Source organism: Labeo rohita, chromosome 1, assembly GCF_022985175.1.
Source record: "Labeo rohita strain BAU-BD-2019 chromosome 1, IGBB_LRoh.1.0, whole genome shotgun sequence".
In the NCBI taxonomy this organism is placed as follows: domain Eukaryota; kingdom Metazoa; phylum Chordata; class Actinopteri; order Cypriniformes; family Cyprinidae; genus Labeo; species Labeo rohita.
The window spans coordinates 42,826,225-42,852,342 of NC_066869.1; the positions used below are offsets into that span (position 1 = coordinate 42,826,225).

At 37.5% G+C, this 26,118-nt stretch overlaps 3 protein-coding genes across 7 annotated transcripts in view; 1 reads left to right on the forward strand and 2 right to left on the reverse strand.

The window, feature by feature from the left end:
* The window catches only part of prkcba (protein kinase C, beta a), a 40,616-nt gene extending 31,943 nt beyond the window's left edge, over window positions 1-8,673 (reverse strand). The window contains exons 1-2 of one of the 2 annotated variants that reach the window (XM_051106496.1): window positions 8,364-8,673; window positions 7,840-7,871 (exon numbers count right to left, since the gene is read on the reverse strand). In XM_051106496.1, the coding sequence (XP_050962453.1) occupies window positions 7,840-7,871; window positions 8,364-8,524 (193 nt within the window). In that variant the 5' untranslated portion in view covers window positions 8,525-8,673. The remainder of the gene's footprint in view (window positions 1-7,839; window positions 7,872-8,363) is intronic. The other variant, XM_051106487.1, reaches the window with a different exon arrangement.
* A 4,360-nt stretch (window positions 8,674-13,033) lies between these two features.
* Window positions 13,034-16,670, reverse strand: tlr2 (toll-like receptor 2). 2 transcript variants are annotated; one of them, XM_051107764.1, is made up of 3 exons: window positions 16,496-16,670; window positions 16,354-16,394; window positions 13,034-15,540 (listed from the first exon to the last, which is right to left on the reverse strand). In XM_051107764.1, the coding sequence occupies exons 2-3, from the start codon at window positions 16,362-16,364 to the stop codon at window positions 13,173-13,175; spliced, it is 2,379 nt and encodes a 792-aa protein (XP_050963721.1). In that variant the 5' UTR covers window positions 16,365-16,394; window positions 16,496-16,670; the 3' UTR covers window positions 13,034-13,172. The 2 variants fall into 2 exon arrangements, with proteins under 2 accessions (XP_050963721.1, XP_050971796.1); XM_051115839.1 differs by lacking the exon at window positions 16,496-16,670 and having other exon boundaries at window positions 16,354-16,463.
* A 3,123-nt stretch (window positions 16,671-19,793) lies between these two features.
* socs1b (suppressor of cytokine signaling 1b) lies at window positions 19,794-25,866 on the forward strand. Of its 3 annotated transcripts, none has more exons than XM_051121554.1 (5): window positions 19,794-19,862; window positions 19,993-20,052; window positions 20,325-20,417; window positions 20,536-21,843; window positions 24,449-25,866. In XM_051121554.1, exon 5 carries the CDS (start codon window positions 24,496-24,498, stop codon window positions 25,084-25,086), a length of 591 nt encoding a protein of 196 aa, XP_050977511.1. In that variant the 5' UTR covers window positions 19,794-19,862; window positions 19,993-20,052; window positions 20,325-20,417; window positions 20,536-21,843; window positions 24,449-24,495; the 3' UTR covers window positions 25,087-25,866. The 3 variants fall into 3 exon arrangements, with proteins under 3 accessions (XP_050977511.1, XP_050977518.1, XP_050977526.1); XM_051121561.1 differs by having other exon boundaries at window positions 19,815-19,887; XM_051121569.1 differs by lacking the exons at window positions 19,794-19,862; window positions 19,993-20,052; window positions 20,325-20,417; window positions 20,536-21,843 and adding an exon at window positions 22,503-23,181.
* Window positions 25,867-26,118: the final 252 nt, after the last annotated feature.

The window sequence follows — 26,118 nt, forward strand, 5'->3', positions numbered from 1 at the left end:
TATGTATTGTTAGGAAAAAATAAACAAGCAAGTTTAAAAGGGAAGAGAAAGGCTTCCTGTATCTTTTTTTTTGCTTTTTGCTGTCAAAGGCTACGCATCCAATCATATCAAACTCTAATGTTGGTGCAAAATCACCTGTCGTATGGTAGAAACAAGCCAAATTAGTTCAGTCTGAACATGAACAGGTTACATGACATGCTCTCAGTTTTGGAAACTATGCATGGTAATAAAAGACGAACCACACTACATTAAATACAAGCAGGGCTGTGCAATTATTCAATAAAAAAGTGATTGCAGTACAGGAAAATGAGAGCTGAAGAACATCACCTGACACCAGAAGCTTTAATACCTGTGAATCGGTTATAAAAAGGATTATTTTGGATTCCTGACAAAAAAAAAATTCAGCAAGGAGTGAATGTAGAGTAAATAAGATTTATTGCAATGTAGACAGCTTCATTGATTATAATGGGAGCATTTGCAGGAGTCCATAACTCTGCTCGCGCAGACAGTGAGCTCAAACAGTTGCCTGATACAGTGTAAAACTTGCAGTGACAGGTTCAGTAATTAAAATGGGATCGGAGCGTTCCAGCATTGTTTTCTAAACATAATATATTGAATATTTACATTACAGGTTTGTTTATCATGCTGTGAGAGGGACAATGCAAGTTGAGTGCATTTAGGCACTGGTTTTTCCAACAAATCCAACATCATATAAAAACAAAACAGTGCTTAAAATCAGCTTTGAAATTCATTTAGAAGCCTTAACTTCAGTGGCAAGGTTTTGTCTGAATGCCAAGCGATGCTTTTCCTAGCAATCACTACTAATAAAAGGAATTACAGTGAACACAAACCACAAATGGCAAAAACAGGCCTCTGCACACATAATTATGGAATCTCTTAAATCCCACAGCTATGCATCTTAATTAGAGTCAAGGTCCTTATTAATTATATCTTTGCATTCAATTATTGCCCTCCAGTCATTACAGATGTGTGATTACTGAAGGTTCATGCAGTCAGTGATGACAGGGTTCTGTAGCAGATGCCTGCTATCACTTTGTCTGTCCCTTTAAAACTCTCCAAGCAACCTCAGTGTCCATGCATTCATTATCATAACACTTCCAAACACTGCATACAGCGTTCCATTAGCGTGGAAGTCATGCACAGTACTGTAAACTAACTGTTACTGTTTACTTCACAATCATTGTCTGTCGAGTGGCAATATTTTTACAAGGTAGAGACAAATGAGCTAACAAAATAAACTGAAGGAGGAACATAAGCCATAACTAAAGATGAGAACAATATAAAGACTTCATGGTATGGGCTCTTTAGACTTGGGCTAGTTAACAACCGCTTATTTAAAAAAAAAAACACAAAGAACACCTTAGCAACCACATGGCAGCGCCCTGGCAACCACACACTGTTGTGAATTTTGCACAGGAAAATACACATACTAGTAATACATTTTAGTTGCAAACTAATGTTTTCAATTGCTTAAAAAAAACAGTTTCTTCATATTTTAAGAAGAAAATGTTATGTTTTTAAGACCAAGTATTAAGGAATATTTTGCAGTTTGAAAATGCAACTTCCAATCATTCTCCATTATGTTTTAATTCATTTGACAAAAAAAATAGCTTAAGGACTGAATACCTCTGCTCCCACCCACTGGAATATGGAAATATCCTGTACTGTACTCGAATAGCAAAATTACATAAGAAGTCAAGTCAAGTTTACAGTGAAACTGATAAAAATACATTTTAAGATCAAAACAAGAACAAATATCTGCCAATGAGCTCAGAAAAATCAAAATTAAAAGGGAAAACAAGTTTTCATACCCCAATGACAAATATTAGTTCTTGCTTTAAGCATAAACCCAGTATATTTTATTCAATTTTTAAATTTTACATTTGCAGTTCAAGTATCTTGATTTAGGGAGGTTTAGATATTTGTAATGGAAAACAAATACAAAAAAGGATGAATACATTATTATTCTTTTTTGCAATGCATGCAAGTTTTAATGCCATGATTGATTTAAGACCTTTTTAAAGTCCTAAATTGTGGAAATATGAATTAAGACTTTTTTAAAACCCTGTTAAAAGGACATTCTTGGTTTTTAGCTTGTGCTTATTTTTGCTCATGGATCTTTTACTCTTATCAGGCAGTTTTTTAATTCACTGAAAGTATATGCATATTTTAAATGCTAAACTTACATATAAATGATAAGAACTATACGATAAATGAAAAACAATGACAGCAACTGTTACTGCTTTCAAACATCATGTTTTGGCACTGTTCCAGCTTGTTCAGGCCTTTGTAATTTAATACGAACCTGCCTGCACGCGTTTATAGATTTACATGCACGCAGCTCAAAACAAGTACATGTTTTGCAGTGGTAGAAAGATCAACAACGTTAATGAATGATCCCATTATATTTGGGTGTAGCTGTAACAATGGGATTAATACACTGTACATGTACAATTTCAAATATATCTTGGTTTATTGAACAGTGCCCATCACTTCAACCTCTTGTTTGCATTTTCACCCTCTCTATGCATCAGCTTACTCTCTTCACTTCATTCTCAGTCTGCAAGTATTTGCCAGTAAAATGAAATGGTAAAAATAGCTGTTGTGCTGGTATCAAACACAACTCTTTGTTACCTGAAGCAGGTCAGGGACACACAGCTCTGACCTCCTATCCTACCTTCTATTTTTCACTTCTACCAATATAAACACTCACAAGCAAAATATAAAGAGACAAGCATGAGATGTGAATCTGAAATTAGTCTTGTAAATTTCTATGTAAATTTACCTAATAATATTTGCATTACGAATCCCACGAAATTGAACATTGTTTCTATCCTTTGTTGGTGTATTTCTCACTAAATAGGTTGATTTGGTCAGTTTTTAGTAGTGGTTTTAAAGCTAGTGTCAACTAAATGCCCACACAAATGACTATATGATTGATACTGATTATTGTGTTTATACCAAAATGTAACTATTTGTAACATTAAAAAGATGGAGGCCTGATCTATCCTTTGATTAATCTGCTTTTATTTCTTTTACGCTTGCATTTGTATGTGTGTGTCAAGTAAATGATCAACATTAACCGTTAACATATCGCTGCATCAGCAACAGCCCCGGCTGGCCCTCGCAGAGCACTATAAATATATCAACAGAGTGAACATGTCTTTCTGCTTGGCAAACATAAAAACTGCCAAAATGAATGCAGTTTTTGTGTGACTATGCATTATAGCAGTGGTATCATGCCAACATAATGAACAAAATGGCATTAGATGGTAAAAAGAGCAAAGATTTAATGTTGGCAGGCTTTCGTATACATTAGATGATGCCAGTGGGATAAACAATCAGACAACTAAATCACTACAGAACACTATATTAGAGACTGGAAAGATAAAAAGCCATGGAAGAGAGATGCCGCTCTAAGTGTGATAAAATATGTTAATCAATTCCATAAATTTAGAAATTGTTGGAGACCATGTGGAGGCAGGAAGCATGGGAACGAGGCGTTATTTCCACAGACAAGCCAAGCAGTCCATTTGTACAGAACTCACTGTGCTAAAACACGCAGATGACAGTTTCAGTGTATTAACTGTACTGTAATGTTTAGCATAACACTCACTATTGAGATCGGAGCTTAAATATCAAAGATTATTCACATATCTTTCAGGACAAAAACTGGTGAACTAAATGTTTTGGAAATCCTTACATATTTCAAATTTGGAGCAATTTAACATGTTTTTCTTTGATAAAGGTAGAAAGATTTGCTGAAAATACACATTACCATGCAACAGATGGAGATATTCCACACCAGTAATTCCAGGTCTCCCTTTTGAGGCAGATGGGGAATCCTGATTCATTAATCACCGTAAAAAATTGATTGGTCCAAATCCTCTACGTACTTAGTTTCACCTGTAGTAGGCTAAGCAGTTCATTGCACCTTAGTGGTTGAAAGTTTGCCATTTAAATTTTATTTCGTTGATTCAACTGAAAAATGTTGTAAATGTATGACGACCAGGGTATGATGCCATCCCAGGTCTATGCATCCCACGAACCTGCTCTTAAGTCTCAATTTAAATCAAATGATTTGTGATATGCGCTTTGACGTCCCGCTCTGAATCAAATGATTCGTGATACGCGCTCTAAAGTCCCATTCTGAATCAAATGATTCGCCTTACGTGCTTTAAAGTCCCGTTCTGAATCAAATGATTCACGATCCGATTGAAGCTCTTCGAAACAGTGAATCATTTTGAGAAGCAGTGGTTTACTGGTTTGGAGTTTCAAAAAGCTTGGTTAATAGGCTACTGTGTTCTTTGCTCGCTTTCTTTATATAATTTATTTGTTCTTTGAAATGAAATCATTACAGTTATTGGCCTAACTTACAATTGTACGTTATATAATGTGCGTTGTTAACAGATTACACTAACATTAGGTTACTTAGGCTATAGCCTTACTGGAGTTGGGGTAACCTCTGCCTATGGAGAGAGAAAAAAGTTTTCAAAATCATCTCCCCCTCTGCTTTTTTCACAAATCGCACCCTGGTGACGACAAGCCCTGGTTTCTCCTACTATGTACTTGCTGTCTTAGTAAAGTAGCACTGTAATGTAGTAATTGTGGATGATGCGTTTTTAACAGTCCATTAATGATCTGAGTAGGAGGTGATGTGTTAAGAATAATGCTGCCAAATGCCAGTATAATGGCAGTTTGGGCTTTGACATTCATGGCAACAGTGCCTGAATATTGTATTTCATATCTGAATGTTCACTTTTGCAGTTCACATGGGGAAGTTGTCACCAAGGGCTATACTCAGTGATGCCAAGTTAAAAGGCAAAAGTTCAGTTCATTTACAAATGCTCCTCTCTAGCAGTGCTTACATATGGAATGGAAATAATGGTGCAACTGAACGTTCGCAAAGACACGCCCCCCCGTTGTTACCGTTGCTGTGTCCAACAAGACATGCCGCTCTCATGCCACACATGCTCTCACACAGTAAAAAATACATGCGGAGCAAAGAGAAAACAGACAACAATAGTCTCAGCTTTCAAATGTTATCGTTTTTTTAAGAAATTCAAACAATAAATAGCGTTTTAAGGCTATTTCATGTTGCATCAGATCAGCATAGCGCCTCAGTTCAAGCGGCACATGAACCAATCATCTCTTCTACTTTACTAGTTATAGCTTGAAATAAACATGAATGAACATCAGAAGGTATCTTGTTTCAACTGCGGAAAGACATAAACATTTTTAATGACCATTTTTCACGTTCAAGTCCACCGATGTTTATCTACTCTCCTGTCTGGTTTGTTTGTCGGACAAAAAATTCAATTCAGCTTTATGATTGGTCAGATTGCCTGTCAATCAAACTCCCTGCGAAGTGTCAAATGTAGCTAACGTTATGGTATGTACAGACACAAACTACAAACAAACTAAATTTTCCACCCAGGCTCATTGGAAATATGTGCCTCTACATACATTTCTGCAACACTGTAATTACGTAACTTACTGCACATTTTGTGGCAGTTTCAAAATGAAATGTACAAAGAGTGGCACTAAAACACACATTAAATATGTGACCATGGCACTTTTTTTATGTTGCTACAGACACATATTGCTGCGTTTTTATTAGACTGCTTACATATTGTGGCTGTTCAGAATTCAAATATTTATTTATTATTTATTTATTTGTTTATTTAACAGGGACAGTGCATGGCCCTCAGCCTTACCAGAATTAGCTACAAGCTAAATTTCATCTGTAGTCCCTGGGCAGGAAAAAGTAACATACAGTTAATCCAACAAACACATATAAATATGCCATAAGAGCATCATCACACAAATAGCCTTTCAAACAACAACAAAGTTTCACACTCTTAGAAAACACATTAAAACACAACAACAGGACAAATAAAATTCTATATTAATAGACGCAACAATGCAATGTTAAGATATGACAATAAAAAATGTTTGGAGTTTATGATTGATGGGTACATGATTGAATAGATTTAAGCCATGATTTTATCTTATATTTAAAACCAGTAAATGAACTGATGTCTGTGATCTCGTTTGGAATGGAGTTCCAGTAATTGGAGGCTCTAATCGAGAAGGCTAATCTGCCAAACTCAGTACGTCTGTGCTGTACGGCACAGTGACCTTTACTGGTCACCATATCCAGGTAGTGTCGCTAAAGGATAATGCACTATCATACACCAAACCTAACTGGTAGTGTTAACAAATGCAAAAGTCATATAAAAACACATTTGTAGATGCAGCTGGGCTATTTTAACGTCTTTATGCAGATTTGAGCTGTTTTGTCGAACCGCAGTTTCACAGGGTTCGTACTGGAGCTCTTCATCACTCAAGTGCAACGCCGTATTGTGTGATCTATTAGAAAACTCATGCATATGAAGCTGTATATGTGACGATAACATTTTAGAAGTATCAGTTTTCAAATTGCGCTGGATGTTAAAATTGTTTTGAAGTCGTGATATAATATTCTGTAAGTAACTGTCTGAAAGGCTTAGGCTTTATTAATCAAAACTCTGTGTAGATCATACTTTGTGATCTACTTGATACACATGCACTATATTGCCAAAAGTGTTGGGACACCCCCTTCTAATGAACAGGTTTGACAACATTAGTAATTTCCATGAGTACAAATCTTCATGTTTAAGCATATAACGATATTCTAGAGAATTTGTGTGCTTCTGATGTTGTAGCAACAGTTCAGACAGGACCCTTTTCTGTTCTAACATGACAATGCATCTGTGTATATGGCAAGGTTTAAAAAGAAATGATTGATTCAGTCAGTGTGGAAGAACTGGACAGGTTTCAAGAAAGAAAAGTCCTAATCCCATCTTTAAATGTAGACCTTAAAAACTCATCACCAAACACCAGTGACTTGTACATACACTATATGGACAAAAGTATTGAGACACAGGGTGTGTCTTAAAACAGAAAAGGCACTTCCAAAACTGTGGCAACCAAGATAGAAACATAATTCATGTATTTAAAAAATTGTATTTCCATCTCTGTTGCAACAGTTTTAGCAGTGTCTTAAATTGTGTTTGGTGTTGAGTTTTTGGCTCAAGGTCTGTATTTAAAGTCACACCAGAAGTGTTCAGCTGGGATTAGGACTTTGCTTTATGCAGACCAGTAAAGTTCTTCCACACCATTGTCATGCTGGAATAGAAAAAGGTCCTATCCAAACTGTTGCTATAAAATTAGAAGCACACAATTCCCTAGAAAATCATTATATGCTTAACATTAAGATTAATACTCATGGAAAATAGTAAAGATGTCAAACCTGTCCATTAGAAGGGGGTGTCCCAATACCTTTGGCAATATAGTGTAGGTACATTTTTTCAGGTTTGCAGAAATGCATACAGATGTTGAAATTTTCATTGGCGAATAAGCTGTGACAACCTAATCTTATGAAACATGTCATTGCTTTCACATTTGGTATAAGGAAGAAAAATTCAGCATAAACATAAACGTCAGTGGGGCGTAAGAAGATGACACAAAATGAACTGTATAAATTTATGTGAATTAACCACTAATTGGCCAAAATGTAAAGGGCTTTGTGTGTGTATATGTGTGTGTGTATGTTGGCTGTGACAGCTAAGAACAACTGTCACTGGTAATTTCTTCAGCTGGCCACTAGAAAACCAAAAAGCTTGTCTGTATTTCTTCCTCAAATACAAGCAAATGAAATGAAAGAACAATGTAGTCATGTTTGCAACATTGCTAGCTGTCATGTAACAGAAAATACACAGCTGCAGTCTGAAAATGTACAGACTCAGATTTCTCTAGGGGGCCACAGAGTCTTACCTTGACACTGGAAGCCTTGCTTGCCGAAACCCCTGCAAAAGAGACCAGACTGTGTGAGAGATTACAGCACAGAAACCAAATCTGGATGCATTCCTCTGCGCTCAGCAGCAGCAAGACGCGCAGGCGCGCCATATTCCGCAAAATCGCAAAATCCATCTTTAGGAGGATGATGATGAGGATTGCTTAATCATAACGCGAGGAATTTCTGGTGATAGACAGTTAACGTTTATCTATACTACAGGAAGAGAAGAGCTTCAATAAATGTGCTGTAATGGCATAAACATACAAGTGCACTGATATCTAAACATCTCGCTGAGGTGCAGCAATGCGTTGGGCTCGTTGCGCGAAGCGCTCGTCTTTTCCGTCTGCGCTCGGCGTCTTTGTTCAGCGTTGACACCACTGCGGATGTCTGAGAGCGTTCAAACGCTTTGGTGTTTTTCCTGTCACGAGCATCAAGTGAGTCACCTGTGCCCTTCGTAGCCGTTTACATACAACAACACCTTTGCGTCTTCTGCCATACTCACCAGATGAAGTCGGTGCAGTGGCTGCAGAAGGTCGGTTGCTTGAAGAAGCGCGCAATGAACTTGTGGTTCTTCACTTCGTGCACGTTCTTTTGCCTCAGCGCGCCCTGCCTGGCGAAGCCTCGCGCGCCCCCCGCGCCCTCCGCAGCCGCTGGGTCGGCCATGATGGGGACGGAATGGATGTAGTGGGTAGAAATCTCTTGGACTGGTAGCCTGTGCCGTTGTACGGGGTCTTGCTCGGCTTTGCTTCCCGGTTGGTCGGCACGCGCGCGCGTACACGCCTGCCTCTCCCCAGCTGACTGTTGTGGCGCGGGCAGCGGTGCTTCAGTCACTGATACTGTAACCACGCCCCCTTTTTTTTACAGAGTGGTTAGAAAAAACATTCTGGTCGTGCCGCCTGATTGAGAAAGCCGTGCAAAAAGAATTTCTGAGGAACCTCGTCAATGGGCGATTGATCGTGCGCGAAATGCCCACAGCACATTTACCATATAACTTTCTGCCAAGACGCTTAAAGTAAGATTACCATTGAAATTGTGGTGCGTGGTTATTATCCATTACTGTCATAATAAAAGCAGAGAATCAGTTCTCTTGAAATTATTTAGTAGTAAACAGTCCTATAATAAAATTGACAGTGTGGAATGTGGATATATATGTACAGTATATGCTATAAAATTCTGCGGAAATGATATTCACAGAAGTTCCTGTAGTAGGCATCACATGTATTTATCCTTTTCCTATCCATTATTAAACTCGTGTTTAAAGTTTTCTGCTGCGGTATTAATTATTGGATTATTTTAGTGTCACATGTTCAGTTATTTCAATGTGTGGTAACCAGTGTTGGGGAAAGTTACTTTTAAAAGTAATGCATAAGTACCTAAAAAAAGTAACTAATTACGTTGCTTTTATGGAAAGCAATGTGTTACATTACATATGTTTTACTTTTTACATCTGGGCAGGGCTTGCTTGTTTGTTTTCAATATAACAAGTTATATTTTTGGCAAATGGACAAGCCCCTTCACACCAAAAGCCTAAGACTGAAGGAAAAACTCAAACAATAGAGCATACCAACAGTGTTTGGGAAAGTTACTTTTAAAAGTAATGCATTACAATACTCAAGTACTCCCTAACTAATTACGTGAGGTTTTTTTTTTTACGTTACTTTTGCGTTACTTTTAAATCTGGGAGGGCTTGCTTGTTTGTTTTTAATATAAAAAGTCATTTTTTTTGCAAATGTAAAAGCCCTTTCACACCGAAAAGTGAAATAAGCCTCAGGGTGAAGGAAAAGAAAATTCATGTCACATTAGAGTACAGTAGAACGCATGCAGGAGAATGAGGTTCAACACTCCTTAGCAATAAAAAGCAATAAAGCACAAATGTTAGTTTATCTAAAGTCATTTTTGCTTATTAGTACAGTTCATCAGGTTCATCAACTGGATCATCAGGCCAGCAGCAAAGACACTTGTTAATAAAATGGGATTATTTAACATATTTAATTATTAAGGTCGTGGGTTCGATTCCCACTAGGCCTAATAAATGAACTGGTAAAGTGTAAATCTTGGATAAAAGCTTCTGCTAAATGCATAAATGCAAATGTGCTTTATAAATTGAATGCTCATCCCAAAACTGTGTAAATTAATGTCTAGTACAAAAAGCACTGTTATTATAATTTCACTGCTGTAGTGACTTGTAACATTATAACAGAAAACACTGACGTTCTAAATTATGGGGATTAATTCATCGTCATAATTAACTCTCTTTGTAGGTCTAGACTTTAGACAAAAATAGTTGCTCTACCACCCTCTATTTTTACCTTTAACATTTTTATTTGAAACGCTGAACATATGGGAAATATAAGCCAACAACTCTAAAAACATAACTGATAGCATGTGAGTGCATGTCACTTTTGCAATGTCAGATATCAGGTTACAGACTGTCCCATTTTGTGCAATCTTTGTGGGTTGAGTAGAAATACATATGAAAGTAATGTTAAAACTGGTTAGTGGCTGGTAATGTCTGGTTAGCCATGACATTTCAAGTTTTCATTCATTACTATTTTTTAATATCTAGATGGAAATACTTGTGTGAATGTTTTCTATCAAACCTGCTGATTAAGGTGACACCAGTTCTTAATTTATTAACAGTGAAATGATCTCATGTATTAAATCAAACATGAAATCCTTTATCTAAAATATTTAGTCCCAATATACATTTCAGCTGTTATTTTACACACTTACACTTTCCAGTTAATAAATCCAGTTTTAGATACATAGTCTTACTTTGTCCCCGTTCTTCAGTCACATATTAAACACAAGTAACCTCAGTGTATATATTATGCCTTAAAAACCTTTTCCCTCATGATGGACTGGAGGACAGTTTTTAAACTTCTTGTGGGAACTTAAGAATTCCATTGTGCACAAAGGTTCTGCAGTCATGATGAAACCTCAAGAAACCTTATAAGTTATTCAGAGACCAGTCTGGTTTGAAAGGACTCTCAAAATGCATCAGACTGTGTGTAGCAATTCCGAAAAATCCCAAAAGGCATCTCAAGCATCTTCCTTTTAAACTGTCATGTTAGTGAAACACTGTTTTAGACACATTTTGGCACTTAAACCTGTAATTTTCTATTAGAAATAACAATATCTCAGAGTTTAGTATCCCTGCATGCAAACCACCTCATAATATGTGCAGAAGGGGTGGTAGTTTGTTTAGATTCTATGGAAGCCCTTTATTCCTGAGAACATTTGTTCTTCGCTCTGCTTTTAAACTGATGACTTGGTTGGTTTTTTAGACCAACGGTTTCACTTGCACTTTAAAAAGTTCAGTTCTGAAAGAGTAGCAATTCTAGACTTTATTTCTTTTTCCCAGACAATGTTTCAGTTCTCTTTCCAGCAGCATTTGATGCAAACATAGTGGCTGAAGCCTAGTAGTCTACGATCTGAACTGACTGTAACCCCAGTAGTGGTGACCCATGAATAAGAGTTCACTAAAATCACCATTGTGCCCTTGAGAAAGACACTTAACCCTAGGCACCACCAAGGGGACTGTCCTTGCAATTACTGTTCAAGAGCAAAGCATGAAATGACTGAATGAGGAACATTTCGGACCTCCCACTTGTTCTTTCTCTGTGGCAAAAAAAAAAAAAAATCCCCCGTTTAATTTGCATTAATTCTGCCATTTAGCAGATGCTTTGCCACAACATAAAATATTAAACCCTAAAATGATTAACTGACCCACGTCCAGAAATTGACCCACAGATAGATATTTAATATCTGCAGACGACTGGCTAGTTGTTTATATACATATTCTCTGTGCTGTCTTGATACAACTGATGATAAGATGCTGACCAAAGGCTCGTACATGAGATTTGAGGTTACTAATAAACACAAAAGATCTCATCAATCATCTGACAGATGGGATTATTGTTAAATGTTATCTGACTCTGAGATACACTGATTTTAATAGCCGTCTGTTGAGAGTACTTCAGGAGCCAAGAAATAAAATGCTCAAGCAGTGTGTTCACTAATTAGATTGATGATGAACCCACTAAGGGTTGCCTTCGAGTTTGTTTATAAGGACTCAGTCTTTGATTACATTATTAAAACGTGCAATATATAGGTTACAGCTGCACTGTACAACAATCAGCACTGTACCAAAAACCCTTTCTTTGAATCACTTGCACTGGCAACAAAAGCATTTGATGCAGTCATCCACCATCTGCTGAGCTCCACAATGGTACACTATCGAATCATTGCACACAATTACATGCTTGGTTTAGGTTTCATTAAGAGAACAAGCAGGTTAGATTGTGAGAACATTAGAGAAACAACAGTACTTTAGAGAAAAAACAGTACTTTCACCGATCAGTTAGAAGCTGCATGCTGTAAGTGAAATTCATCTGAAATTCAAAATCTAAAAACATCCAACAGGTGGCGCCAAAGTCATAAAATACTATTTAAATGTTGTCAGTATCATGTGATTTCTAGAAAAACAGATCTAAAAACAGATCTTTTGCAACACTATCAAAAGAGATCTAAAGGCTCCTTTCAAAAAAAGTGAGAAGTCTACAGTATGTAAAAACAACATGCTAAAAACGAAAGAATAAGTCAAAAATAACAGGATGTGAATAAAGGAAAGCCACCAGAAGAGAAAAGGTGTTTGTATTTGATTTTATAACACTTCACCATTGCCATATGCTTTATTGTAAAGCCTCATTGTCACATACATTGGCATTCACTCTAATTTGTTTACTTACGTCACAGAAAAAGGCTGAACTCATTGTGAAATCATCTTACTGCAGATAAACAGTCAGTCATTACAGTAGTAAATAACATTACAGATAACGTCACACTGACACAGCTCACGTTACGTTACACAGACACATATTCTACTGATAACACACAGCCTGGAATGTTAATGTTTGTCGTGCTAATATTGTACCTCAAACCATTCACAGTGCTGAGTGCTCTGAATACGTCATGCGAAACAGTCTGTAACAATGGGCCTACGTATGAAGTATAAAGAAGGCCTGTCTGCATTTATGTTATGCAAGCAACCCCCTAAAGCCATAGCTAACTTTGTCACTTTGCAAATATTACATCCACATTCTCACTTTTTAATGGATTTGATATGCTTTGCAAATGTTAAATACATTAAACGGCAGTATAATATTTTAGTTTTGCTTTCAGTTAATGATAACACTCTATACAGTAGGCCTACAAATAAAAGTAAATCTGCTAATGGCCCACTGAGTTTTGGTACTCAGTGTTAATCAGTCTGTATTTGTCACACACCGTGGCAACCCTTCCTTAGCCATCAACATTCATCTCTCTGTAGGACGGCTCTCAGATTGCTCCAGAACTCGTTTCTCTTTTCCTCCTCTTCGGGCCACTCCAGATACGTCCTGGAGTTCATTATCTTCCTCAGCTTGCAGAAACGCTTGGGAATGGTCTCCTTCTTGATTGGCTCGAGAAGCACCAGGACAGCAGAGTCATTGTGTTCATCGACTATGCGGAAATGTGAGAAGTCCAGCTCGTAACGGCACCATTCGCTGGTGACAAAGTGCTCAGACAGAACAAAGAGAGTCCTGTGGCTCTTCTCAATCGAGTCAATAATGTTATCCACAATCCAACGGCCTGGCTGGAAATCACGTTTGTGCAAACATAGGGCAAATGGAGGATGAGCACTCTCCAGCTCTGGAACAAGGATCTCCTCAACCCACTCGGCGTCATGTTGACTGTAAGATACGAAAGCATCGTAGCGGAGCTCTTCGGCCAGTCGACCAACTGCAGGTTTTCGTTTGGCTTGTATCCAAGCTTTAGTCATCTGGAGGTACCATATAACGTGAAGCTTATGGCAGGTGACAACAATAAGTCCGAGCACTATGATAATCAGAGAACAAAGTACCGAGACAGCAGGGATCATATAACACTCGAAGACTGATAATCTGACACTGTCAATAGCATCACCTCTGAGAGTGAATGGAGTGTCGCACACATAATTGCCACGACCATCTCTCAGTGTGATGAAAAGGTCAACATCCTGTCTAAAGAAAGATACAAACTCACAGGAGCACACAAAATTGTTATAACCTGCTTCCAAATATTGTAGCTCTCTGAATCTTTTCAAATCGCTACTGTTAAACATCCGCAAAGCGTTCCTTTGGATAAGCAGTGTCTGCAACCTTGGAAATAATTCCCCATGTGGAAGAGTCATAAGTCGGTTGCCTGTCAATATAAGCATAGTAAGTTGAGGAAATCTTTGGTTGAAAACCGTCAGATCGTTTTCGCTGAGATCCAGGACCGTCAAGCTTGAAGGAAGGCATGGGGTCAGCTTACGTATCTTCGTGCTTGAAAGGTTCAGAAACTTGAGGGTAGCTGGCCAGCTACATTTTTCTGGCATAGAGACAAAACTATTGTGACTTACGTCTAAATATATGAGACTCTTAAGATTAGTGACCAAACGAGACATCAGCCCGAGAGATTTTAAAACGTTCTGGCTCACGTTAAGAGTAATGAGGTTTTGGTATGCGCCAAAACTTGTAGATAACGTCGGCTCAATCGTTAGGTCTGAAAGTAGGTTCTGACTAAGGTCCAAATATTCAAGTTTTTTCAAAAAGAAAGTAGTTATCGGAGGAATAACGAACACTGTGCCGTTTATCACGGATACCCTGTGGAGATGCACCAGCAGAAATCCCAACTGCGTCATGCTACTAAACTCAAAGAACCCTTGAATGTCAAGATTGCGTATGTAGGCCGTATGTAAGTTTTCATAGTGTGTGTATGAAGCTTTCTGCCACCATCCTTGACCAATCAAATGTATGTCTTCAAGACCAATATATGATAAAGAAGAACCATCCATGACCATCAAAAAAGAGGTCAATGCTTCATCAGTTGTGCAGCTATCTTGAAAAGTCAAGCTTTTAGTCCCACCTTCTCTCGTCGCTTTAAAGGGTTCTGTCGAAGTGTTCGTTCTGAGTTGAGCATCTTTGATAATTAGCAGAGTTTCAGGGTGGGAGACGTCTTGAAGAACCTTAGAGACTAATTCTGGATCATTCTGAAATAGATTCTGAAGGCTCAAAGAGACTAAACCAATGGGACGGGCTGCTTTCAAACTGCCGTTCTCATATAAACTCAGGTTACTGCCAATGAATGTCACCTCGTCCAGATGAGCGAGGCTATCTAAGCCATTCTTGTATATCTCTCTCAGTGAAGGACTACCAAATCGCAATGTCCTTAGGTTAAGGAGAGGCTGGAAAATGGGAGCAGGTCCCAAGGTGGTGTATGGGTTTTCTACAAGGTTCAGCTGCTGAAGAGATTTCAGCTCGCGGAACCAAGACGAAGACAGATTTTTCAGATTGTTCAATGACAGGTCAAGAACTTCCAGCTTGTGCTGAGATTTAAAAGCCTCCACGTGTATGAACTTGAGCGTGTTCTTATGCAAGTTTAGGGTTTTCAGCTCACTATACGGGGTGAGATCGTTCATGCCGATAGACGCAATTTGATTGAAAGACAGGTCAAGGCCAAGAGCGTTCGCTGGAACTTTTGGGACATGTTGGAGATGATTTGATGAACAGTTGCAAAAATATTGCTCATCACAATTACATGACCTGCAGAAGTCAAAGCCTTGGGCCAAAATTAATGTAAAAAGAATCACGGACTCCTTTGCGTTCAAGGGTCTCATCCTGTGAAAAGAAATGGATTTTTTTACACGTCTTTTGCCTGTATTTGAATTTGGCACTGCATGTCATGTGTATTTATAGAGTTAAAGGGATAATTCACCCCAAAATTCAAATTCTGCCATTAATTACTCATGGCGGCTCCTGCGTCGTGGTACTCTCGTGAATGCGTGTCGAAGTCTGACACGTAAGAGAAGAAATTGTTGAATAAAGTTGTTATTTTTGTTTTCTTTGTGCACAAAAAGTATTCTTATAACTTCATAACATTACTGATGTCACATGGATTTTTTTAACAATGTCCTTGCTACTTTTCTGGACCTTGAACCATGTTGTTGCATTGCTGTCTATGCAGGGTCAGAAAGCTCTCAGATTTCATCAAGAATATCTTAATTTGTGTTCTGAAGATGAACGAAGGTCTTACAGGTTTGGAATGACGTGAAGGTGAGTAATTATTGACAGAATTTTCTTTTTTAGGTGAACTAACCAATAAAATAAATGGATAATGTCCATTCATGAGCAACAAGTCAGAAATACGTAACACTGATAACTGGAGTAATGGCTGCTGAAAATTCAGCATGGCATCACAGTAGTAAATTTAGCAAACACAAAAGGAGAAACAAACAAAACAGAAGTTCTTAATTTATAATCTGAAAATCGTCAGTTATTTAATGCACTTTCATTTCGTTCTATGCCAAAACCTCATTATTACACCACATTTTAAATAATCGCAAGCTTGTGGTTGCAGTCTTAAAACATGTCAAATGTTAAAGTATGACCAGTCTAACAATTTTCAAGACAGAAAGAGTCAAAGTTGATTACCTGACTGGCATTATTATGTCTGGTCCTCTATTCTATGCAAACTGCCGTAGTCATAATAGAAGAAAACAAACAGAAATCAAACATGAAAACACAGTGTGAGTCACAAGAGGTAGTGAAACTCAATAGCCTGATTGAAACTTACAAACTCATGTCTCTTTTGTCAGGAACATCGATTTTAGGGAACCATCCATAAAGACAGAGAATGCATATATAGGCCTATAGTGTACGTCCATGCTTCATATATAGCTGTCGACAGTTGTGTAATAATTATTTAAATCAACTCAAACGTCTTACACAGCTTTTATGCAAATTATCCTTTTTTATTTTTTGCAAAACTATTTCCGATATCTGCTCATTTTCACTTCACTAAACACTGCATTTGAATTTCGAAGGGATTTGAAAAGAGGAAGTTAGCCTCAAGTAAAGCATGACTTTTACTTTACCACTATAAAGTATCTCTGTACTCTTGTGGTTATTGCAGGTCACACCTAGAGCTCTTCATATTACCAGTTAGATGTTGCAAATATTTTACAGAGCGTAATAAAAGAAACAGAAGAGTCCTGTTATGAAATGCTGGGATCCTATTGTTGAAAATATTATAGATTTGATTTGAGTTGTCAAATTTATGGTTTTATATTTGTTACTAGCTTTCACACATTATAGATAAAATATCAAAAGCCTTTCCTTTTTGACCTTAGCAGCTCCTCTGATGAAAGACAATCTAAAATTGCAAAAGGACTGCTCCCTTGAGTCACCAAGTGACAGGTGAAAAGAGGCATAACCCTATATCAGATAAAAACAACTTTCCTCAATTCACTTGAGACATATGATGCTACTTTTCTATTTCTGCTTCCATTGATTTGAGCTGTTGATGGCACAACAATATTTCTGTATTGTTTGAATTTCAGACATAAATAGACTAAATGAATACAAACCATGTTTAGTGTATGCAGAGTCAAAAGTACAACTGCATGCAGAGCATAACTCCATTCCTGAAAGTATCTGAAGAAAGCAGTAAGTATTTTGGCACAAATATCACTTCTGGTTTAGAAAGGAGACCTTCCAAGTATAGTTTATAGGCTACTAAAAAAAAGAAGATACTTTCAGTATATATCATATCATGATATTCCGGCCTCTAGAAATGTCTTGGGTCATTTCTTTAAAGTAAGTCTATGGGATCTGATCTGCTACCAGACAAAAAAAAAAAGTCTGATTACATATAAAATTAAAGCTGCAAGTAGCATTAAAAGGGCTATAGGAAAACAGTGAACGATGAGCAAGATTGATTTAAAGCGGTAAATATAGTTGGAATATATCAAAGTAATTTATATGTGCCAAACTTATGCTGCCAGCTGGTGGTGCTATGACTATAACTGAATATTGGCATGTAGATGTCTTCAAGCCAGGCCTTTGATCAAACAAATAAAGTTTGGTGCAGATTGAACATTGCATGTTTGAGTTGGTGTAAAACAGCGGTGCCCAGCCCTGTTCCTGGAGATAGATCTTCCTGCAGAGTTTAGTTCCAACCCTAAACAAACACACCTGTCTGTAATTATCAAGCGCTCCTTCAGATCCTAATTAACTGGTTCAGGTGTGTTTGGTCAGGGTTGGTGCTGAACTCTGCAGGAAAGTCGATCTCCAGGACCAGGGTTGAACAAACATGTTTTAAAACATGACATATCCTGTTGCCAACAGGTGGTGCTATGATTATAACTGATATTGGCCTTTAGATGTCTTCAGGCCAGAACTCTTATCAAACAGGTGAAGTTTAGTTAAGGCTAGAAAGGGATACAGCTCTAGCTACTGGGCATGCGCACATCAATCTAACATTATTTTTGTCACACTGTACAACAATAATACTGTTTTTGTATTATAGGAAGGGCTACGTTTAGGGTTGGGGTAGGTGTAAACATTAAAAAAACAATCTAATAGGTAGAACAATTCATTTCATTGTTAGTTTCCGGTCAGAGCTTTATCCCTTCTAGCCACAACCGTGAAGTTTGGGGCAGATCAGAGATTGTGTGGTTGAGTTATAACAACTTCCTTTTACATGGTGAAAAATCTAATCTTGTCAGGCCACCATGGATACACCCTTTAACGAAAACTGAAGATCTTCACAGTTTAACATCACAAAGGGCTTTAGAGTAGACTGAGCAAATGTAATGTTGATGTCATTAAATCTTCAATAAGGAGCTTGTTAGAGCATAAAACATGCCACTTCCTTTCGCCAGCAGGTGGCGTTATGACTATAACTGAATCTGGGCATGGGCATGTGTTCAGGACAGGACTCTTATAAAATGTGAATTTTGGTGAAGATCGGACATTGTATGCCTGAATTATAACAACTTCCTGTTTCATGGCAAAACATCGAATTTTGTCAGGCCGCCACGGACACGTACTTCAACAAAAACTCATATTTTTTGCAATATAACGTCACAAAGGGCTTTGGATTACACTGACCAAATTTAGTGCTGATCTGTTTAAATCTCTAGTAGGAGTTTGTTTAAATACAACTTCCTGTTTCGAACTTCGTGCCAGGGGACTTTTTTGCAGGTATTGGTGTGCTACATGTGTCTACTGAATTTCATAATGTGAGTAAAACTTAGGTTGAGGGGGGTAAAGGCCAGAAGGGATACAGCTCTTGCTACTGGGCATGTGCACATCAATCTAACATTATTTTTGTCACACTGTACAACAACAATACTGTTTTTGTATTATAGTAAGGGCTAAGTTTAGGGTTGGGGTAGGTGTAGATGTTAATAAAACACAATCTAATAGGTAGAACAATTAATTTCATTGTTAGCTTCCGGTCGGAAGCCACAACCGTCGAGGGGCTTTTTGTTAAAATTTTATAGGTGGCTGTGCAGCCATTTTGCCACACCCACTTCTGAAACCCATATCAGATGTAAATTTTCACCACTTTTGGTGTGTGCGTAAAGTTTTCAAGCATGTTTAGGCCCTCAAAAATGCAAATCATTTTTGGAGAAGAAGAAGAAGAGGAAACTGAGCTATGAGTCCTTGCACCATCGGTGCTCAGAACACCACTTATGTTAATTATGTAAACCTGCAATAGGTTTACGGCTATTAACCAGGTTATTCTGAAAATGGGAAAGTAATTGAGATTTAAAAAAAAAAAAAAAAAAAAAATGGTCTACTTGAGGAAGACACTTCAATCATTGGAACTGCTTTAGCATTTATGTCATCAATTTGCTCACTGTCACACTAAAGGAAGTTAAATGTAAGTGGTTAAAATATACCTATACATTACCCTATTGCCTCAATAACTTCATATGACCTCGGTTGCTACATACGGTAACACGTTTGACCATAAATTCAAATGCGGGCTCTTTAACTAGTTTGTGTAACCACCAAAGTCCCGCCTCCAGGCCTGCAACCATTGGCTCAACGTCTCCGTTAGAGAGTTTTAATTGGATACTGAGCTGACATTTCAAAATTACGGAACTAATGCCGCAACTGTAAACCACCGCAGCATGTCTTTTACAGAAACGGTATTTTTAGAGTGTGACAGTAAACGTTGAGTGTTTACATGAATTTTAAGACTCCCATGATAATGTTTCCATTGTCTTCTGTCTTTTGTTTTGCAGTACATGATTAAAAAATAGAGATTTTTTGTTACAGACATTCCGACCTCCCCAGTGAAGACGCGGAAGATTTGGTCACCTCATTTACGAAGTTAAGGTAGACAAATAATAAATCGTTATTTAACATATAGCAGCCATGCATGCTGTCATAATAAATAAAATATTTAATAAAATGGCAAAGTAATGTTTACAAAATATATAAATAAGCTATGATATAGTCCTTCATTAAAAAAAGAAAAGAGCTTCTGAAGTCTCTGCTATTTGGACATATCATGGTATTTTTTAAATTATATTAAAGTGTAAAAAAAAAAGCCCTTGGATATCATGTTTATTTAGTAAAAATGTATATAATTTTTTTTTAAATCACAGAGACAGCTCTTCGGGATTGATGCACCAACCCCAACAGAACTGACAGGATGGAGGAAACATTTTAACAGCTACACAATACAAGGACGCAGAAATGTAAGATCATTAAGAATCTGTCAGATTGTTGCATGATCAAAGACAACAGTAACATGCTTGCTCACGTCACTTGTATCCAAATGTCATTTTTTTTCCTCTCACTTACTCCCTTTTCCAGTTTGTTCTTGCCACATATGGTGTTCTTGCACGCACAGCTGCTGTCTACATGCTGAGACACAGCAGGAAGGAGGAACATGAAACAGCATCTGCCTCCTCATAAACAACAAATGGAAAGTTAAAGGGGGTTAAGAATACAATAAATTATTTATGATCACTATGAGTGGACCGTGATTAATGAAGCTCACGTTTCTACTTATCTCCGGCCAGATGTTTAATTTTTTTATCATGCACACAGATTGTCACAAGTCCTAATAAAATGGGTGTAGCCGCTGATCTTTTCTTTAATGTTGCGAGGTACATCCAAGTGTGATTTGGTTAGGGACTTGGTTCTACGCATCAGTTATTGACTATGTTAAGATGTGAGTGTTGCACTCATAAGTGTAGGCAACTGAACATGAGCTTGTAGGGACATGATTTAGACTTACGTCACCAAAAAGTCTGCTGCTTTGGAAGATTCAGTATTTTTACACAAGTTTGAAATGTTTTAAAAAATTATACATGCCCAGATGCATTGTTCACAATAAAATCTATAATGTGTAGACAAAGTGAATTTTCATTTCATGCTGGCGTGTTTTTAATTGCATTGTTGTTTTACGCCTTTGTAGTAATTTGCCAGTAGAGTGCAGTGTAAGCTTATTGTGAAGTACATTTACTGGAAGCCTCTGGCTTTATCTGTTCTAAAGGCAAATCATGCGGTTATTTTAACAGCTGTTGGTTTTAGGTTAGTGAAACTAACAGGACAGATAGGGACGTTTTCCTGTAAAATGAATTTTCAGAAATGATTTGAGAAAAAAACTGTTCTGTTGTAATACGTTTTTCTGCTTTTCGTTTCAGGATGATCCAGTTAATCACGAGTCATTCTGAAAGCGAAGCTAATTGATGTGAATAATCAATAGTCTAATTATTATGCTAATCATATGAGTAAAATACTAGCCGTTTTTCTTTAACAGTACAATCTGTTTCTGCCATACATTTGTTTTCCTGTTTTAGATGGCATACTATACAGTTACGTCATTTATGTTTCTCTCTGAGAAACAGTATTTTTTCACACATTTACACCTGAATGAGACACAGTTGATACCTGGGTCAGCTAAAGTGAAACTGAAATGAAAAAGCACCTGTGTGCACCTATGGTGGGATGTGGTGAATGTTTTTTCTTGTAAAGATAGGGCAGTAGTGTTCTTGGGTGTAGCAGTTGATGTCAGAGACATAAGTGCTAGTCTTTTCGGATTTTGGGGCTCATCTCAAAGGTGAAACTCCTTCAGACCTAAAATCATCTTTGGATTCATCTGCAGTACAGTGCAAGGTATTTTTTTCCTGTGTAATAATCCTTAATTGATTAATGTCTTTGTTAAAGATATTTTGACTGGGAATTGCTTTGGAAGTGTTTTCTGAGACCTGAACGTAATGGGAGATGAATTATGTCAAATATACGTTCTGCTTTGCCACTCAGAGATAACGTTTATCAGATATTTTTAGAGATGATCTGATTACTAGAAGAGTCAGAAGTAATTTGACAGATCTACAGAGAGAACAGTTATTCATACAACATCCGTTCAAAGTTTAAACTATATGTATGTATTTAATTACCAGTGAATGCTGCTGTGTATTAAGATACAATAGTTGTCTGGCACACTAAAAAACAGACTGGACACTTTAACATTGTTAATGTCTTACTTTGTGTCTTTGTTCTTTTTTTTTTTTTTTTTACTTTAAAAATGTTATTGTGTTTATGGATGCATCAGGGTCATAACCATCATACACTTTAAGGTGCATAAGGTCCCTTAAAATTCAAAATAATGGTTGATCAATATAGGATTTTTCAGTGGCAGATTCATGGTTAATATTTAGGTACTTGTCTTTAGTGGTCTGAAAGATACTCATATTTTAACTAAAGGATGATGTGCATTTACATTAATGTCATTTCTATCATTTTCCAAGCCTTTGGAAAATAAAATGTAACTGTGCAGATGTGTAGCTCATATAATGATGGCATACGTTTGCTTAGGATAACAGTCTTTAGCAATAAAGTTAAACCCAGGATAAAACCGAACACTTTAACCCTTAACCTGTCGTAAGACGAGATGAGTTGGTGTAGATCACGTGATTTAAAGTAAAACATGCCTCCGAAATGAAAGTGAAACAGAAGTGCATTCAAAGCAGCCGGCTAAATAATCACTTAAAATACATATTAGTGAGCATAAACTGCATTTGCTTAGTTATAACAAGCATCTTATGTGCATTATTTACTGTTTTGCCAATATCTTCGACATTTTGAAGGTATTTAGTTACATAGAGAGGGAGCGAGGGAGCTGCCAAAATCCAACCCCATTTCTAGTTCTGGCATTTCACTTTGCGCATTACGCAGAGGGTAGAGTATAGGTATTTTAAATGGCAAAACGCGTGCATACATTGAGACATATAGGCTACCCTTCATCCAGACACGAGTTCTTGGAAGAGATCTCGCAGTTATTTATACGCTAGAGGCGAGACCGCCTTGCTGAATGAAGCTTTCGCTTTCGCTATCTTTTGTAATGGTCAGCCTATGAGAAGTATGATGTGTTAACTAAAAATGCAGCATCGCAGGAAATCTTGACACAGTTCTAGAGAAGTTTGGGTTAGAGAACATCAAACTGCATTTGCGGTAAGTGGGCTAGTGATTTTTAATCTGAGACCGGACTGGGGGGTGTCTCTTTCACCTTAAATTTCACCGTGACGCGATCCGTCTATTAAACACCGATTTAAAGAAAACCTTTTCGGTATACACGTAGAATAATGGTAATTCTGAGAAGTGTAGCTGACTGACTTTTGAAAAATGGAAATCGTTTCACTTGTTGCATTAGAGAACCGTTTTAATGTCATGTGATTCCTTGGAGTTCTTTCAAGAACACGTATGTACTGCTATTTAGGAGAAAGCAGAGGGCTTCGCTTTTCCTTTGTTAACGGTTAATCGCTTGTGTCTATAAAGACCAAATAACAGCAAAACATTCAAACAAGCAGACTATAAAGCCAACCAAAAACGCTTCACAGAGTTACTAGTTAGGCTACTTATGATTGTTTCTATGTTTAAAATATAAAATCTATTGATATGAATTATTTAAATATTTTTCCTTTGTATTTCTGTAGTGGTTTTGATATGGATCTTGATTTTTAGATTACACTACGCCTGAGAAAAATCAATTTCATTTGTCTCTGACCCATGTCTGAAACAAGGATTTCGAGTTTAGACACGTTTGAATTTTTCTACATTTCTTCCAAATGTCATGGTTGCAGTCATAAAGTTTTTAAATCAAATCAGATCAGTTTTATTTATATAGCACAAATAAAAACTACAGTAGTTGATCATTGCGCTGTATAAAAGACAAAGACATAAGACGTAAATATCTTTTAAAAAGGAGATAAGAGAGAAAACAAAAGAGAATAAAAAGACTGCAAAGCAGTGGAGTTTACTACTTTAAAAACCAAGAACAGTTGTTAGTAGCCATCAAGGGCTAAAAAAGCAGTTTGATGCAGTACACAGTCCTCAGTGTATATTATCATTATTTTTAATAATCAGATATTCATACATGTGAATATTTTCTTAGGGTTATTCCATTTGACCTGAACAAAATGTGCCTTTTCATAAAAGTTCATAAAGTTATTTCACACTAAGACATGAGGGTCAGTCTATAGGGGTCTCCTCTGTTTTATGCTTTTCTAATCACTTGGGAACAAAATTGCATCTTGTATGTTGCTTACACCACACTGACTACACAGAGCATCATCTTCACAGAAATAGTAAGCTTTCTGTTCTGTAATGAATTGGAAATGAATGTGCTTTCTCGCACATACTCGAACACTTTCTCGAGCACTTTCTTGAATGTTTCCGGGCCAAAGCCGTTGATGTTAGAACTCTTTGTTTCTTTGAACAGGCGGCACAGAATCATTCGTCTATGCTTTAGGACCATGGAGGAATGGTATGAGTGGGCCCCGATTCAGAATGGTCCAGCACAATGACACTGACCATGCAGTTGCGCGACAGGGCCCGTCCAAGCCGGCTGAGTCCCCTAAACCCTGTGCTGTCCCACCAACACACTTACAGCCCTTTCGGGACCAGCGGGAATGCGACCTCATCACCCAGGCTGTGGAATACTTAAGGCACAGTGGATTTTACTGGGGTCCCTTGGAAGTAGACGAAGCTCACGCTCGACTGGCCAAGCTTCCTCTTGGTACCTTCCTGATCCGGGACAGCATGCAGGCAAATGTTTTCTTCACCCTCAGCTATCGGGCTCCCGATGGCCCGACCAGCGTGCGTGTGCTCCTGAAGGATGGAGGCTTCAGTCTAGCGGGGAGTAAACACACTTTCTCTTGCCTTTTTGGGCTGCTGGGATACTACATCGCATCTCCAAAAAAGAGTCTGAGCATGCCGTATCGCGGAGATATGCCGCAGAGCCTACAAGAACTGGCGAGAAGAGCTGTGGTGCGGAGTTTTGGGAAAGATAGTATTGAACAACTGCCTGTGAGCAAGAAACTTAAAGAATTTCTGTGGTTGTACCCTTTTAGTATATGAACGTCTGGAGTTCATATGAACATGTTACAGACATTGCAGCTCTTGATTAGAACCACAGTACATTTCATACGGTGTGGTCACATTGGTGAAAATTCAGCGAGCAAAATATCCTTTGTTTATTCTCAATAGTGTCGCACAGAAGTACTCTCAAACCAAGTCATTTTCTTTATACGAAATTCAAGTTGGTTGTGAGACAAACTCCCATCACACTGATTTGTTTTGAAATGGCTGGATTTTGCACGCTAAATTTCGCTGAGGTAAATGTGACTGCGCCTATAGGATTCTGTGCTCCTCAATGACCCAACTAAAACATGTATTTATGTGTGTAGTGATTGTTTGGACTATTCTAAGACATTAAAATGCACTACAAAATGGTTTTATTTTTACATATGCAGCAAGATCAGCACAACACCACAACAGGCCTTCGATTGCTTAAAGCAATCCCGCTGGTACTGGGCCAGTACAAAGTTTCTATTTGTGTAAAACAAGTGATTTGACAATTTAGTTACCTTTACGTAGTATTGTCTGTCTTTGTATATGAATGTAACCCACTGACCAAAAGGCATAGGTGATGTCGATATCAGTATGAATGTTTGAATTGTTTTTATATGTAGGTACATGTATACAATATATAGACTATATAATCTATAGTATGTATTGTATAACAATGTCATTCTGCTATGCAGAAATATGCATTTCACCTAGTGACACATAATGGTTTTATTTGTTTAGGACTGCTTTTTATTAATAAAGATAAATTATTTAATGTGATTTAAAGTCGATTTGGTTGTCATCTCTCTCTTTGTCGATTTCTCTTTCACTTCTTTTGTACTAAAGGATACGTTTCTTGTAATGTGACCCAACCCAAAAAAGAAATCAGTAACCTCTCATACACTGACTTTACAGAAACGGCCCCATCTAGGGGAAAATATGAGTTACATATGGTATAAATCGGCCTTTACGCCTTTTTCATTGCACACTCCTAAAAAAGAATTACTTTTTATTACAATTATGCAATTTTATATTTTTAAT

Coding starts and splice junctions, on each gene's coding strand:
- socs1b (XM_051121554.1), top strand. CDS start 24,496: ATGAGTGGGCCCCGATTCAGAATGGTCCAGCACAATGACACTGACCAT.